The 16,676-nt window shown below is 41.7% G+C and overlaps 1 protein-coding gene across 3 annotated transcripts in view; it reads right to left on the reverse strand.

The window, feature by feature from the left end:
• The window catches only part of vps13b (vacuolar protein sorting 13 homolog B), a 1,109,808-nt gene that overhangs the window by 329,443 nt on the left and 763,689 nt on the right, over positions 1-16,676 (reverse strand). For all 3 annotated transcript variants that reach the window (XM_078541117.1, XM_078541119.1, XM_078541118.1), the window contains exons 26-27: positions 5,643-5,814; positions 3,679-3,793 (exon numbers count right to left, since the gene is read on the reverse strand). In XM_078541117.1, coding sequence (XP_078397243.1) covers positions 3,679-3,793; positions 5,643-5,814 — 287 coding nt within the window. The remainder of the gene's footprint in view (positions 1-3,678; positions 3,794-5,642; positions 5,815-16,676) is intronic.

The raw sequence follows: 16,676 nt of genomic DNA on the forward strand, positions 1-16,676 counted from the left end.
AGACAGGCCTCTTCAGCCATCAGCAAAGGTGCACCAAATGAAGACACCCCACCTAAATGGATTGTTTAGCGAATGTCCATCATCTTTTGTAGATGGAAGGTTGCCAATGATGACAACATGGATGGTTAGACCAACACAAACTATAACACAGTTGGTGTGTAGGAAATGAGCTCGGAATTATTTTGTTTACGTTAATAAAGCTAACCTACTAACGTGGGATGCCTGACTTGTTCAGGTATTATATGAAGAGATGTAAGTGACTCTCATCATAGCTCTTGCTCAGCACTTGATGGAAAGCAACTAATGATTCATTTCAAGCCCTGTCTAACCAACTGTTTCTCGCCTGCCTTTGAAAGAGATTGAAGGAGAACACGTGTGAAAGTGCTTGGGTAATGGTCAACACTGGGTTACCTTAAAGTGCTGTTGGATATTGGGTGGTTAGGGAACATTCCTAAACATAAAAGGTCCGATCACTTAGCTAAATATATATCTAAGGGAAGGACCGCATGCGTAACAGGGCACAAAGTCACCCAATAGCCAGGCGACTGTGGAATTACAGTGTGACAAGTTTACAGACAAAACACAGGATAAATGTAGACACAGAAATTCAGAGTGGAAAAAGTTGCCTTAAGAAGTGTGATAACAGCATGATGAAAAGATGTCATGTGGTGCAAGCAGCAAGTGAGTGCGGGCACTATCTTGTATATCATGGTCAAATTACCATTTTGCTGAATTAATGATACTGTAAAGGGCATTTAAACTGGAATCCTTCATATTCTGAAGCTTCTAATAGAGGACTCCTATTTAGATTTGTAGTGTGTGCTGATACCAGGAGACTAATGGTACAATATTGTAACACTTGGTGAGCTCTTCCAAAATATTGAAATGATATAACTACCTTAATAGTAATCTTGACCCAATGTAGCTAAACAGAATTCCTACCCTGAGAAAGGGAATTATTATTTAACTAAAAGCATCAATATTTATTTAATAAATGTTTTACTGTAGTCAAGGACAGGGACCTATTTCAATTGTTATCAATGATTCTCTCACTTTTCTTTCCTTCTGTTTTCAGAGCTGTTTTCTTATCCTCTCTTTTCCAAGGAGAATGGTTGATCAACCAACAGGAAACGTCCATCATAAGCTCTGTCGGGTACTTGCAGGCATCAGGCTGCTTCGAAATGCAGCTCTCAACTACATGGCTGTGAACTACGATAACACTGGTCTAACCTGGTGAAATGTTTTCTTTTAAATTAATTACTATGAACAGTCTGGGCACCACAGCTAAGAAAGGATATATTGACCTTGAGTGCAGCATAGATTCAGTGTAAACATACCTGGTCCCCAAAGGTTAACACACAAGGAGAGATTATACAAACTAGGCTTGTATTCCATGAAAGAGTGATTTGATCGAACTTTTCAAGATATTAAAGGGAACAGATAGGGTAGATTGGAAGAAACTATTTCTGCTGGCTGGGAAGTCTACAACATTTTTAAAAATGTATTCTTTCATGGGATGTGGGCATGCTGGCAAGGTCAGCATTTGTTGCCCAACCCTAATTGCCCTTGAACTGAGTGCCATTTCAGACGGCAGTTAAAAATCAACCATATTACTGTGGATCTGGAGTCACACGCAGGCCAGACCAGGTAAGGATGGCAGCTTCCTTCCTTAAAAGACATTAGTGAATTGGATGGGTTTTTACAACAACCGACTTTTCATGCTCACCATTCAGAGCTCTGAAGAAGGGTCGTACGGACTCGAAACATCAACTCTGTTTCTCTCTCCACAGATGCTGTCAGACCTGCTGAGTTTTTCCAGCATTTTCTGTTTTTGTTTCAGATTTCCAGCATCCGCAGTATTTTGCTTTTAACTTCTTCAAACAAAATAGTAGCAGTAGGAGTTTGGAAATCTCTTCCACAAATGGCAATTGGTGTTAGATCAATTATTAATTTTATAGACTGTTGTTAACCAAAGGTATTAAGGGATATGGGGTGAAGGCGGGTGTATGGAATTAGGTCACAGATCAGCCATGATCTTGCAGATTGGCAAAACAGGCTAAAAAGGGGCTAAATAAAAAGGGGCTCTTGTTCCAATGTAAATTTAGCACAAAAGATATAAACAAAACCCCAACATGTTTCTGTGAATTTTACCAGTGCGCAAAACAAAAATCAAAATGTTGCATTGCAGCCTGTTCAATAAAAAAACCATACAAGCTAAGAATTTTACATCCATCTAAATACTTCTAATTTTTTTTATATTCTTTCATGTGATGTGAGTGACGCTGGCTAGGCCAGCATTTATTGCCTAACTCTAATTGCCCTCGAAAGGCAATATGGACACTTACAGACAGTAATTTACTTTGTAAAGCTTTGTTGGCTTTTCCCAAGTAGTAGCAGTGGTGGGAGGCAAAAGAAGAGGGCGAGGTGAGTGAGGCTGTGCAATGGTCCCCCGAGGCAGATTTTGTGGAATGATGGGGTAAATATTATTTTGCAATCTACATTCTTTTAATTTGAAAGTACAGGCAATAACCAGAGCCATCAGAAATTCATAAATAAATCCATGAATACCTATAAAATCAATGAAGCCAAAAATCTATGAATAAATCCAGATCAAGATTTTATTTTTGAGATTTTGATGTTAAAATCTGCAGGAATGCTTAGAGCTGAAGAGATGCTGGGGTCCAACAAAATACGCGACATTTTCACTACAAGTAACTCAGGGAATTCTGGAATAGGGCCAAGCCATAAGTGCTTGTTAATTGCAAACACTAGGGGCATTGTCACTCTATCCTTGCTTGGAATCTGGTGGGTGTCACACAACAGCGCTGAATAATTAATGGTAACAGGAATGGGGCAGAGAGGAGGACAAGCTCAGTGACGAATACTCTTTTTTTTTGTAGTCTGGCAAAAAATATCCAGCCATTCACCCTAGTTCTGATTTGAAGTGTGAAATGAATGAACATTTGCAATGAATTGAGGATGCTCAGCACAAAAAACGCATATGGGCTCTGATGAAAGGTCATTGACCCGAAACATCAGCTGTCTCTCTGCCAATGTTTCCTGATCTGCTGAGCGCTTCCAGCATTTTCTGTTATTCATCCGCTGTATTTCACTTTAGTGAAAAATATACTGTTGGTATCTCGGCCATAGGGTGTATTTAAACCGTGAAAATGCACGGGGATTAAAGAATCAAAAATGCACACTTTCCAAGGAAAATTCATTCTATCAGTTTTCTGATGACTTTGGCAATAACTCAAACTATGCTTAGTACATTCGATAGATCTACAAAAGTTATGTCCAAGGAGATACTGCACTCCAAAATACATCTGTGGACATCTCTTCTTGAACAGTGCTCACTGTGAGCTGGTGGTGGAGGGCACAGCTGTTTTGATGCATAGACAATTGCCATTAGATAGCAAAAAGTTTCTCACAAACCTTTGGGCTATGAAGCTAAAGTTATCAGCTCATTGCCACTGGGGCACTGCCATCCAGCTGTCTACAAGTTCTGCCAAACAAGCGTGTGGGCAAACATTAAGTCTGGTCTCCACAGCTATTTGAAATTATATTGTGGATATAACATTTTTTATCAATATATCAAACAGCCACGTATATGGACATCTTCAATTTACTGATCCCATAAAGTGACAGCACACAGCTGACAAACCATTATTATTTTACCTGTTCTTGTAGTGATCAATATTGAAGCTGCCTACTTTGCACTTCACCTTAGTATAAACATCTTGGATATCTACTGAAGCACTCAGGTCTTCGAGTTCACCAACAACACAGATCTCTGAAAGTGCAATTGGAGAACTTGATTAATCGAAAAAACATGGTAGCTCTACAGAAGCGTCATACAGACTCAAAAGATTAACTCTGCCTTTCTCTCCACAGATGCTGTTAGACCTGCTGAGTTTTTCCAGCATTTTCTGTTTTTGTTTTAGATTTCCAGCATCCGCAGTATTTTGCTTATATATTATGGTAGCTCTAACAATGCCTCAGAAGTCACTCATTAACAAAAAGAGCAGATTGGTGCAAAATTAATTAACCGGGCAATTACCATGGGGTCTGAAGATTCAAACTACTGTTTCAGCATGATGTAAAGTTCTAAAACGAAATAAACTGCATGTCTATTGCTCATCACCATGGCAGATTTTTTAGAAGTGGTGATTCCACTCTACAAAGTTGATCTTTGGATTCTTTACACTTCTTAAAAGGAAAAATGGATGAGAGATATAATGAATTGAATGTAGTTGACTTATACAAACACATGAATTCGGAGCAGGAGTAGGCCACTTGGCCCCTCAAGTCTGCGTCGCCATTTAATAAGATCATGGCTGATCCAATTGTGGCCTCAACTCCACATTCCCACCTACTCATTAACTTTTCGCCCCCTTACTTATCAAGAATCTATCTACCCCGCCTTAAAAATATTCAAAGATCCTGCTTCCACCACCTTTTGAGGAAGGCAGTTCCAAAGACTCACGACATTCTGAGAGGAAAAACAAAATCATCCCTGTCTTAAATGGGCGACCCCTTAATTTTTCACAGTGGCCCCTAGTTCTAGACTTATGCAGAATGTGTAAGGGCAACAAAGGACATACGGAGGTGGAGATACACGGCAGTCAGCCTTCTGGGAAGAACAAATGATCACTTCACAACAGCAGTTCAGCTGAAAAGTGCTCGAAGGTTTTGAAAGTTTATCATAACACACTCTCGAAATATGTATTAGCCAGAAGAGCAACAGAACAGAGTAGCTTGGAACCTTATCGATGACACTTGATCCATATGATCTCCTGAACTAGAGTTGATCATCTGAGGAGGTCAGAGAGGCATTTTCCCAAATATTTTTTGCTTTAAGGTTCCTAACTAATTTCTCCGTCATTTGCCTTTCCAAGTAGATTACAGGGTTGGAGTGAGCAGGCAGGACAGGGAAGAGGGATGGAGGAAGGAAATGTTAGTCGTGATGCTTTGGCCATCATACATGGTGGGCCAGCTGATCTTTACCTATCCGTCCATTTTACATGTTTGCAACTTTAATCCAAAGCAGAATGTGTCAGATTTCTTTGGCAAATGTCACAATTATTAGGACCGATCTACAGTCAACAAATTCCTCCTTCCTGCCCCAATTTTAAAAATTCTACAAATGCTTCAATTCCTGAATAGCAGAAAGATAGTTTGTTCCCAGAGATTTTCCAATAATGCTAAAGACCACAAAAAACTAAAGCTATTTTGAAGCTGCCTTAGTGTTTCTTTTACTTCACTTTCTGTGTAGAGGCACTTGATTTAAACTGTGCAGCTCCTCCTGAAAGATAGAGATGTTACCATATAGGGAATCCAGGCAAAAACTCACGTCCTATCACCATAGGCACTTGTTGGAGTAATCAGACATCAATGGGAGAGAAAACCATCCAAAGCGTAAAACAGGCTGCTGATTCACCATCTCTTGTATTCTAGAATTCTCCTTTAGGGTTACTGGTTACAGGCTTGTAACTTAAATGCCTAAATTTCTGTGAGAAAATTGATTTTTCTTTCATCATAAAAGAGTGTTTATAATGGGTGGGGTTGGAAGTGTGGAGGCGGGCGGGGGGGGGGGGATTTTTCACTCCTTACTCATTGATACAGAAAAAAATATTTCTCACCTGTGCCTTTACTGCCAGGGTCCTGAGCAAACAATTTAACAGTCACTTTAGGCAACATCCACTGCATCCATAAACTGATACATCCAGTGGTTCCACCAATATTGCTAGTTTTCTGTTCCAGGGTGGAAGAGTCAGAAAAAGGACTTTCATCCACCAATTGGACTGAATCGCCCTGTAGAAAACATTCAAACGCAACAATTTGTCCAAAAGCTGTATGGTGAAATAATCATACATGACACTTGCTAATATTAATCACAGTTAAACCACAAGTTCCCAAGACTTAGAGATACCCATAGATGCAACCTGAAAAGAAATAACTAGAATATATTTAACTGATGCATCATGAGGGAGGAAAAATACAAGTCATAAATTTGGCAGCTTCAGTTTCCAACAAACCTGACAGCAAAAGCAGAAAAAAAGACCAGCATTTCCATAGAACCTTTTATGACCTCAGAACAACCCAAAGCATATTACAGCCAATGAAGTAATTTTGAATAGCAGCCACTGGTGTAATGAAGGGAACACAGCAGCCAGTTTGCACACAGTGAAGTCCCAATAAAAGTTAATGTTTTAACGACCAGATAATCTGTTTCTTTTAGGTGTTTAGCCCATGGAATAAAAGGGCAAATAGCAGCATGGTATGAACTTGGCTGAGTGAAATGAAACAGAGAGTAGTGGTAAACGGTTGTTTTTCCAACTGGAGGGAGGTATACAATGGGGTTTGTCAGAGGTTGTACAAGGACCACTACTTTTCTTGGTATATATTAAGGGCACGACTTCAAAATTTGCAGATGACACAAAACTTGGAAGTGCTGTGGATTATCCAGGATTGTGATAGGCTTCAAGAGGACTGAGGCAGTCTGGGAGAATGGGCAGACACATGGAAGATGAAATTTAATGCAGAGAGGTGGGAGGTCGTACATTTTGGTAGGAAGAATGCGGAGAGATATTATAAAATAACATGCATAATGCTAAAGTGGATGCAGGAACACAAGGGCAGATTTAGAAAGTGGTTAAAAAGACATATGGGATCACGGGCTTTAATAAATAGAGGCATTTCAGTTACATGGGTAAATTGTAGAAGCTAGGGGTGTTATCCTTGGAGAAGAGAAGGTTAGTAGGAGAATTGACAGAAGTGTTCGAAAACCATGAGGGGTCTGGACCAAATAGATATGTAGAAATTGTTCCCAGTGGTGGAAGGATTGAGAACCAGAGGACACCCTGATAATAACTTGTCCTCATAACTGATATTCGGTTCATGGGCTTGGAGTTTCCAGGTTTATCCCTCTACCTTTCTTGAACAGTGGTCTAACATTAGGCATCTTCCAGCCCTCTATCATTACTCCTATCTCCAATGAGGATTGAACAATTGTGACCAATGCTCCTCTACTATATCTTTCTTTGCTTGTTTCAGCAAGTTAGGATGCATTCCATTTGGACCAAGTGACTCATTTCTAACTAGCAAGTGTTACATTATAAAATCAACTTTTATTAAGTTATGAATCACTTTAGTTAAATTAGATTTGTTCCTTAATCCTCATCTCAGAATCTGGGTCAAGGAGCTGGGTCAAAATCCCAGATCTCATGTCCTAACAGCGCTATGGTATATTCACACCACACCATGCAGTGGTTCAAGTGGGCAACTCACCATCTCATTCTCAAGGCTAATTAGGGACGGACAATAAATGTTGACAGCATCGCCAACATCTCACAAATGAATTTTAAAAATTGCTTACTAAGATAAAAGCAAAATACTGCGGATGCTGGAAATCTGAAACAAAAATAGAAAATCTTGAGAAAATGCTGAGAAAAAACAGAATCATACGGACTCGAAATGTTAACCCCCTTTTTCTCTCCCCACAGATGCTGTTAGACCTGCTGAATTTTTCCAGCATTTTCTGTGATTGTGTAAAAAAAAAATTGGCCTGTTAGAATGGATGGCAAGGTTATGGATAATAATTTTTTAGTTCTTACACAGTGGTTGAACTAATTTTCATAAACTTGTTAAAGTGAGCACTGATGCTATAATAGCAGAAGTTGATTTTCCAAGATCTGCCATGCTACTGCAAGAAAGCAATGTCTTACCTGACCATATTTCCATGACTTTGTATAGAAACTGTAATCAGCCGCTCTGACCTGTCTCATTGTAAGAAACAATCAACTAGTCTCTTAGAAAATTTATTTTCTTTAGGAAAATCAAAACATCCAATCAGAATTTCATGAATTGGGGTTGTTGGGTTTTTCCATTACCTGCATCAAGGAAAAATGAGCTGAAGCCAAAAACTAGAATGTCAATTTGTGAAAGTGAATTATCACAGTTTGTAATCCCATTTTGAATGCAGGATCTCGTCCACATAACTACTGGTTTCAATGTCATTACTGTTCATGCAGTGAGGAAAAGCATGCATCTCTTATGACAAGATTTATACAGTGCTTATGATAGAAAAGGTTGTCACAACAGTTCAGCCTTAATAGAGGACTAAAGAAGTCTACCAGCCTATAAATGTCAACTTCCAGGCTATACATAGGTTCCCTCCCTTCTTTCCCCAATTGGAGAGAGTTGGGTTTGTTCTAAGAATAGCTAACGTGTTGGGAATCTGTTCCAGAGGAAATCCTCAACACTCAAAAGAACCTCCTAATCCTTTAGTGGGAACGAACTAAGACAGCGGGATCCATGCCCTCAACACTTGAATTATGATGGCTTTGCATATCCCTTGAAAGGAGGCAGAGTCCAAATCATTCTCCTTGGATTTCAATTAATCAGTCAATAAGCATAGATCATTTGAGCTGGATGGGTCATTAGGTGTTTCATGAATTTTAAATTGAGAAAACTTTATTCAAGCTTTATTTAGTTTCTGGTAACTGCTGCCATAACTACTTTAACAATGGTTTTAACCTATGTAGTTTTCATGTTTTATTGCTTCCATTAAAATAGCAACCCAATAAATTTCTTGCAGCTGCATTTGTTCACAGAATCACAGAATTGTCACGGCGCAGAAGGAGGCCATTCGTCCCATTGTGTCCATAAGACCATAAGACATAGGAGCAGAAATTAGGCCATTCGGCCCATCGGGTCTGCTCCGCCATTCAATCATGGCTGATAAGTTTCTCAACCCCATTCTCCTGCCTTCTCCCCGTAACCTTTGATCCCCTTACCAATCAAGAACCTATCTATCTCAGTCTTAAATACACTCAATGACCTGGCCTCCACAGCCTTCTGTGGCAATGAATTCCATAGATTCACCACTCTCTGGCTAAAGAAGTTTCTCCTCATCTCTGTTCTAAAAGATCTTCCCTTTACTCTGAGGCTGTGCCCTTGGGTCCTAGTCTCTCCTACCAATGGAAACATCTTCCCCACGTCCACTCTTCCCAGGCCTTTCAGTATTCTGTAAGTTTCAATCAGATCCCCCCTCATCCTTCTAAACTCCATCGAGTAGAGACCCAGAATCCTCAAACGTTCCTCATATGTTAAGCCTTTCATTCCTGGGATCGTTCTCTGAACCTCCTCTGGACCCTCTCCAGGGCCAGAACATCCTTCCTGAGATACGGGTACCAAAATTGCTCACAATGTTCTAAATGTGGTCTGACCAGAGTCTTATAAAGCCTCAGCAGCACATCCCTGCTTTTATATTCTAGTCCTCTCGAAATAAATGCCAACATTGCATTTGCCTTCCTAACTACTGACTCAACCTGCAAGTTAACCTTAAGAGAATCCTGGACAAGTCCCTTTGCACTCCAGATTTCTGAATTCTCTCCCCATTTAGAAAATAGTCTATGCCTCTATTCTTCCTACCAAAGTGCCTGACCTCATACTTCCCCACGTTGTATTCCATCTGCCACTTCTTTGCCCATTCTCCTAATCTGTCCAAATCCTTCTGCAGCCTCCCCGCCTCCTCGATACTATCTGTCCCTCCACCTATCTTTGTATCATCTGCAAACTTAGCCATGATGCCCTCAGTTCCTTCATCTAGATCATTAATATATAAAGTGAAAAGTTGTGGTCCCAACACTGACCCCTGTGGAACTCCACTAGTCACCGGCCGCCATCCTGAGAAGGACCCCCTTATCCCCACTCTCTGCCTCCTACCAGACAGCCAATCTTCTATCCATGCTAGTACCTTGCCTCTAACACCATGGGCTCTTATCTTACTGAGCAGCCTCCTGTGCGGCACCTTGTCAAAAGCCTTTTGGAAGTCCAAGTAGATAACATCCATTGGCTCTCCTTTGTCTAACCTACTCGTTACCTCCTCAAAGAATTCTAACAGATTTGTCAGGCATGACCTCCTCTTCATGAAACCATGCTGACTTTGCCCTATTTTACCATGCACTTACAAGTATTCTGAAATCTCATCCTTAATAATGGACTCTAAAATCTTACCAACGACCGAGGTCAGGTTAATCGGCCTGTAATTTCCCGTCTTTTGCCTCACTCCTTCTTAAACGGGGGGTTACATTAGTGATTTTCCAGTCCTCTGGGACCCTCCCTGGCTCCAGTGATTCCTGAAAGATCACCACTAATGCCTCCACTATCTCTTCAGCTATCTCCTTCAGAACTCTGGGGTGTAATCCATCTGGACCAGGTGATTTATCCACCTTCAGACCTTTCAGTTTTCCTAGCACCTTCTCCTTGGTAATGGCCACCATACACACCTCTGCCCCCTCCAACTCTCTTGAACTTTGGGGATGTCACTCGTGTCTTCCACTGTGAAGACTGACGCAAAGTACCTATTCAGTTCCTCCACCATTTCTTTGTTCCCCACTACTACTTCTCCAGCATCATTTTCCAGCGGCCCAATGTCCACTTTTGCCTCTCTCTTACCCTTTATATATCTAAAAAAACTCTTGCAATCTTCTTTTATATTACTGGCTAGTTTACCCTCATATTTAATCTTCTCCCTCCTTATTTCTTTTTTAGTTGTCCTCTGTTGGTCTTTGTAGGCTTCCCAATCCCCGGGTTTCCCACTGCTCTTTGCCGCATTGTATGCTTTCTCTTTAGCTTTTATGCTGTCTGCACCGACTCTCTGAATGAGCAATTCACATCATGCCATTCCCCCACCTTCTCCCCATAGCACTGCACATCCTTCCTTTTCAGATAAAATAAATTCAAACAGGTTAAAGCCTCTATTAAAATAACAGGCAAATGTTGGACACAAGACTTCTGTACTATTGACTTCACAGATTTTAACAGTTCCCTCTAGTGGATAACGAATCACAAACTCAGACAAAAATGAGGATATTTTTAATATATGAATCAGAATCCAATATTGATGCCTATAATCTGCTGAACATATCACTTGGAAATGTATAGACAACAATACTTTAATCAACAGTATTTGGATATATATTCCCCGTTTCACAAAAGTATGGGAATATATCCAGAATTATCATGCACTTTGTATGCTTCACTATTCTAACTGGCCAGCTAGTCCCACAAACAAAATACTCTGTTTGTAGGCTCAACTATACAGGATTCAAGTGTCCCATGTAGTATTTGATCATCTCAGTCTAAAACATATGATCTTCTTCCCAAACAGATAAGTGCTCACCTCCTTTTTAAAGTTCATCAGTAGCATGGTTCAAAGGGGTAGTTCACCATAAGCATCTCAAGAACAATTAGGGATGGGCAATAAATGCTGGCCTTGCCAGCAATGACCACATCGTGAGAATGAATAAATAAAAAATGAAATGTAAATAACTAACCCTCAGCAATCCAAAAGGTAAACAAATGCATAAGATAGAGCAGGGCTATCCAAGACATAATCCTCAAACCACATGCCATGCAGCCTGTGAAATAACAGTGACTCAAATGGAGCAGCAAAGTCAAACAGCAACTCCGTCTCCCACCTACCTCCAAACAGGAATGCATCAACTTTCAATTATTCCGCATGTGTCACACACCACTTGGACAGCATTTCATTGCCTGATTCTGGTTTCTGCCTCCAATATGAACATTTTATCCTCTATCACATCGTGTATCCTGGGTATATTTGATCATTTAAAAAAATTCTTTCAAAGGATATTACCCATCCCTAGTTGCCCTTGAGAAGGTGGTGGTGAGCTGTAGCCCACGTGGAGAAGGTACACCTGCAGTGCTGTTAGGAAGGGAGTTCCAGGATTTTGACCCAGCGACAGTGAAAGAATGTGACATAGTTTCATGGCAGGATGGTACAGAGGAACATAGGAACAGGAGTAGGCCATTCAGCCCATCAAGCCTGCTCCGCCATCTAATACAATCATGGCAGATCATCCACTTCAATGCCTTTTTCCCCCGCACTATCCCCACATCCCTTTATGTCACTGGTATTTAGAAATCTGCCGATCTCTGCTTTAAACATACTTTAATCAAGATGGTTGTGGGGTTTGGGGGGGAAACTTGCAGGTGCTGGTGTTCTCATGCATCTGTTTCCCTTGTCCTTCTGGCTGATAGATGTCATGGGTTTAGAATGTGCTGTTGAAGGAGCCTTGGTGAGTTGCTGTAGTGCATCTTGTAGCTGGTACACACTGGGGGAATTTTCCCCCCGTTGGGGGTGGAGGGGTTGTGCGGGGGCAGGGGCGGGTGGGCTTTACATGGGTGGGCCAATTAAGGCCTGCCAGCGTGACACGCGCCCGGAAGCGCTGAGCGCTCCCTGTGTGAGCGGGGAGGGGTTCCCCGAGTCGGGACATGTGCGTGAAAGGGCACAGAAATCTCCCTGAGGCACAGAGGTGCCTCAGGGAGATTAGTTTAAGTTTTAAACATGTAAATAAAGAAATTAAAAAATTTTAAGATATGTCCCCTCATGTGACAGTGTCACATGAGCTGGGACATGTCAATGAATTTTTTTTAAAAAATTTATTCAATTTTTAAACACTTCATGAAACCTCATCCCGCCCGTGGATGAGGTTCCATGAAAAATGTGAAGGCCGCCTGGGCTCTTCGCCTGCCCCCCCGCCAACCTTAAGGTTGGACGGGCAGCATTCTAAACTGCTTCAATTGATTTCTTGATGGCCTTTATTGGCCGTTGACATTTCAGCGGGTGCGCAGCCAACTCCGGAGCGTGCCCGCCGAATGAAATATCACGTTGACGTCGGGACACACGCCCAACATCATCGCGCATCATTTTACGCGTTGGCAAGCGGGCCCTGCCCCCGCTCGCCAACCCGAAAATTCTGCCCACTGCTACCACTGTGCATCAGTGGTGGAGGGAGTGAATGTTTAAGGTGGTGGATAGAGTGCCAGACAAGTGGGCTGCTTATCCCTGGATGATGTACAGCTTCTTGAGCTGTTGGAGCCTCACTCATCCAGGCAAAAGGACACTATTCAATCACACTCCTGACTTGAGCCTTGCAGATGGTGGACAGGCTTTGGGGAGTCAGGAAGTGAGTTACTCTCCACAGAATTCCCAGCCTCTGACTTGTTCTTGTAACCACATCATTTACTTGGCTTGTCCAGTTCAGTTTCTGGTCTTTGGTAACCACCAGGGTGATGACAAAAGGGGATTCAACAATGGTAATGCCATTGAATGTCAAAGGGCAATGGTTAGATTTTCTCTTGTTGGAGGTGGTCATTGCCTGGCACTTGTGTGGCGTTAATGTTACTTGTCACCCAAGCCTGAATGTTGTTCAAGTCTTGCTGCATATGGACACGGACTGCTTCAGTATCTGAGGAGTCACGAATGGTACTGAACATTTTGCAGTCATCAGCAAACATCCCCACTTCTGACCTTATGATGGAAGGAAGGTCACTGATGAAGCAGCTGAAGATGGGTGGGCCTAGAACACTAACGTGAGGAACTCCTGCAGCAATGTCCCAGGACTAAGATGATTGACCTCCAACAACTACAACCATCTTCCTTTGAGCTAGGTATGACTCCATAGGGACTGGATAGCTAAGATTATGAGTGTGACATTAGTCACGACAACTAATTTATGTTATTTCCTCACAGTGAAATGGACAAAATTTCTCCTCATCTCCATCTTATATGTGAGACCCCTTATTTTTAAACCTTATCCCCTAGTTACAGTCTCTCCCACAAGGGGAAGCATCCTTTCAGCATTTACCTTGTCAACTCACCTCAGGACCTTATATGTTTCAATATACCTTTCATTCTTCTGAACTCCAGTGGATACAGGTCCAGTTTGTCCAACCTTTCCTCATAAGATAAACCCCGCCCATCCCAGGAATCAGTCAAAATGAACCTTCTCTGAACTGCGTCTAACACATTTATATCCTTTCTTAAATAAAGAGACCAAAACTTGACACAGTACTCTAGATATGATCTCACCAATGCCCTGTACAACTGCAGCAAAACATCCTTTTATATTCCATTTCCCTTGCAATAAACAGCAACATTCCATTTGCCTTCCTAATCACTTTCTGTACCCATATACTAACTTTTTGTAATTCCTGTACCAGGTCACCCAGATCCTTCCGTACCTCAGAGTTCTGCAATCTCTCTCCATTTAAATAATATACTGATTTCTATTCTTCCTGCCAAAGTGCACAAGTTCACATTTTCCCACATTCTACTCCATCTGCCAAATTTTTGCCCATTCACTTCCCTTTGCAGACTCCTTCTGTCCTCGTCATAATTTACTTTCCTACCTATCTTTGTATCATCAGCAAATTCAGTAACCATGTATTTGGTCCCTTATTCCAAGTCATTGGTATGAATCGTAAATAGTTGAGGTCCTGTGGCCCTCCACTCATCACATCTTTCCAACTCAAAAATGGCCAATTTATGCCTACTCTCTGTTTCCTGTTAGCTAACCAATCCTCTATCCATGCTAATATGTTACCCCCTACACCATAGCAAGAATTTTCCCATCAGCGAGCGGGGGCGGAATTCCCGATGTTATCCCGCGTCATTTGCATTTTCAGGTCGGCCCACCGACCTGTCAACGGCCTATTGAGGCCGTTCAAAAAGAAATAAAACCAATTAGTGGACCTGCCCCGTCCAAGCTTAAGGTTGGCGGGCAGGTCGGTAGCGCTGGCGGCCACCTGCAAAAGCATGAAACCTCATCTACGGGCGGGATGAGGTTTCATGACTGAACTAAAAAATTAACATTCACTTTTACTTACAAGTTTATGTTTACTTAAAGTTATGTCCATGTCCCAACTCATGTGACATCGTCACATGAGGGGACATGGATGGGAAATGAAATTTTCGAAAGAATAACTTATTCACCTTGGGAGCCAATCTCCCTGAGGCAGCACTAACTCAGGGAGACTGGAACTTCCGCATTTGCCATTCTCCCCCCACCCGCACAGGGAGCACACAGCACTTCCGTGCGGACGTCATGCTGGGCGGGCCTTAATTGGCCCACCCACGAAAAATAGCGGTGCGCCCCTGATTAGGGGTGCCAATCGGAGGGCCACCCGCCCATGACCGCTCCTGCACTTCCCCCCTGACAGGGGGAAAATGTTGCTCTATGACATCTTACTTTGTGCAGTAAGCTTTGATGTGGCACTTTGACAAATGCCTTCTGGAATCTAGGTACACCGCATGCACAGATCCCCCTAATCCACATTGCTTGTCACTTATTCAAATAGTCTAATAAATTAATCAACCACGATTTCCCTTTCACAAAACCATGTTGACTCTGCCTGATTGAACTGAGATTTTCTAAGTGCCCTGCTATAACCTCCTTCATAATACATTCCAGCATTTTCCCTATGACAGATGTTAATCTAACTGGCCTGTAGTTTCCTGCTTTCCATTTGCCATGTTCTTGCCCACTCACTAAGCCTGTCCAAATCCCCTTGAAGCCTTTTTTCATCCTCCTCACAGCTCATGTTCCCAAATAGTTTTGTGTCATCTGCAAACTTGGAATTCTTACATTGAATCCCCACATTCAAACCATTGATATAGATTGTGATATAGCTGGGGCCAACGCACTGATCCTTGTGGTGCCTCACCAGTCACAGCCTGCCAACTTGAGAATGACCCACTTATTTATTTTTATTCATTCATGGGATATGGATGTTGCTGGCTAGGCCAGCATTTATTGCCCATCTCTAATTGCCCTTGAGAAGGTGGTGGTAAGCTGCCTTCTTGAAACACTGCAGTCCATGTGTATTCCTACTGTGTTTTCTGTCCATTAACCAATCTTCAATCCATGCCAGAATATTACCCCCATGCCATGTGCTCTAATTTTGTTTACTAGCCTTCTGTGTGGGACCTTTTCCAAATACACCACATCTATAGGTTCCCCTTTCCTATCCTGCTAGCAACATCTTCAAAATATTCTAACAGGTTTGTCAAACAGGATTTCCCTTCCATAAATACATGTTGACTCTGCCCAATCAGATCATCATTTTCTAAGTGTCCAGTTATCAGTCCTTTCCAATAGATTATGGTATTTTCCCTACAACTGACATCAGGCTAACAGGTCTGTAGTTCCCCATTGTCTCTCTCCCTCCTTTCTTAAACAGTGGGATTGCATTTGCTACCTTCCAATTCACAGGCACTGTTCCAGAATCTAGAATTTTGAAAGATGGCCATCAATGCATTCACTATCTCTACAGCTACCTCTTTCAACACTCTAGGATGTAGATCATCAGGTCCAGGGGGTTTATCATCTTTCTGTCCCATTAATTTTTCCAATACTACTTTTGTATTAATATTAATTTCCTCCTGTTCCTCATTCTGGCTCATCCCTAGGTTCACTATTATTTCTGGGAGGATTTTTGTATTTTCTCCCGTGAAGGCAGACACAAAGTAATTATTTAATTTCTCTGTTATTTCCCAATGTTCCATGCTAAATTCTCCTGTCTCTGCCTATGAAGGACCCACATTTACCCTTGCTAGCCTTTTCATTTTTACGTACCTAAAGGAGCTTTTACAGTCAGTTTTTATGTTTCTCGCTCATTTACATTCATATTCTATTCTCCCTTTCTTTATCAGTTTCTTGGTCCTTTGCTAAATTCTAAAATGCTCTCAGTTCTCAGGCTTACTATCTATTTTTGGCAACTTTATGAGCCTCTTACTCTGATTTAACATAAATCTTTAACTCCCCTTGTTAGCCATGGTTGAATCACTGTTCCTGTTGGGTTTT

Source organism: Cetorhinus maximus, chromosome 4 (genome assembly GCF_964194155.1).
Source record: "Cetorhinus maximus chromosome 4, sCetMax3.hap1.1, whole genome shotgun sequence".
Taxonomy (NCBI): domain Eukaryota; kingdom Metazoa; phylum Chordata; class Chondrichthyes; order Lamniformes; family Cetorhinidae; genus Cetorhinus; species Cetorhinus maximus.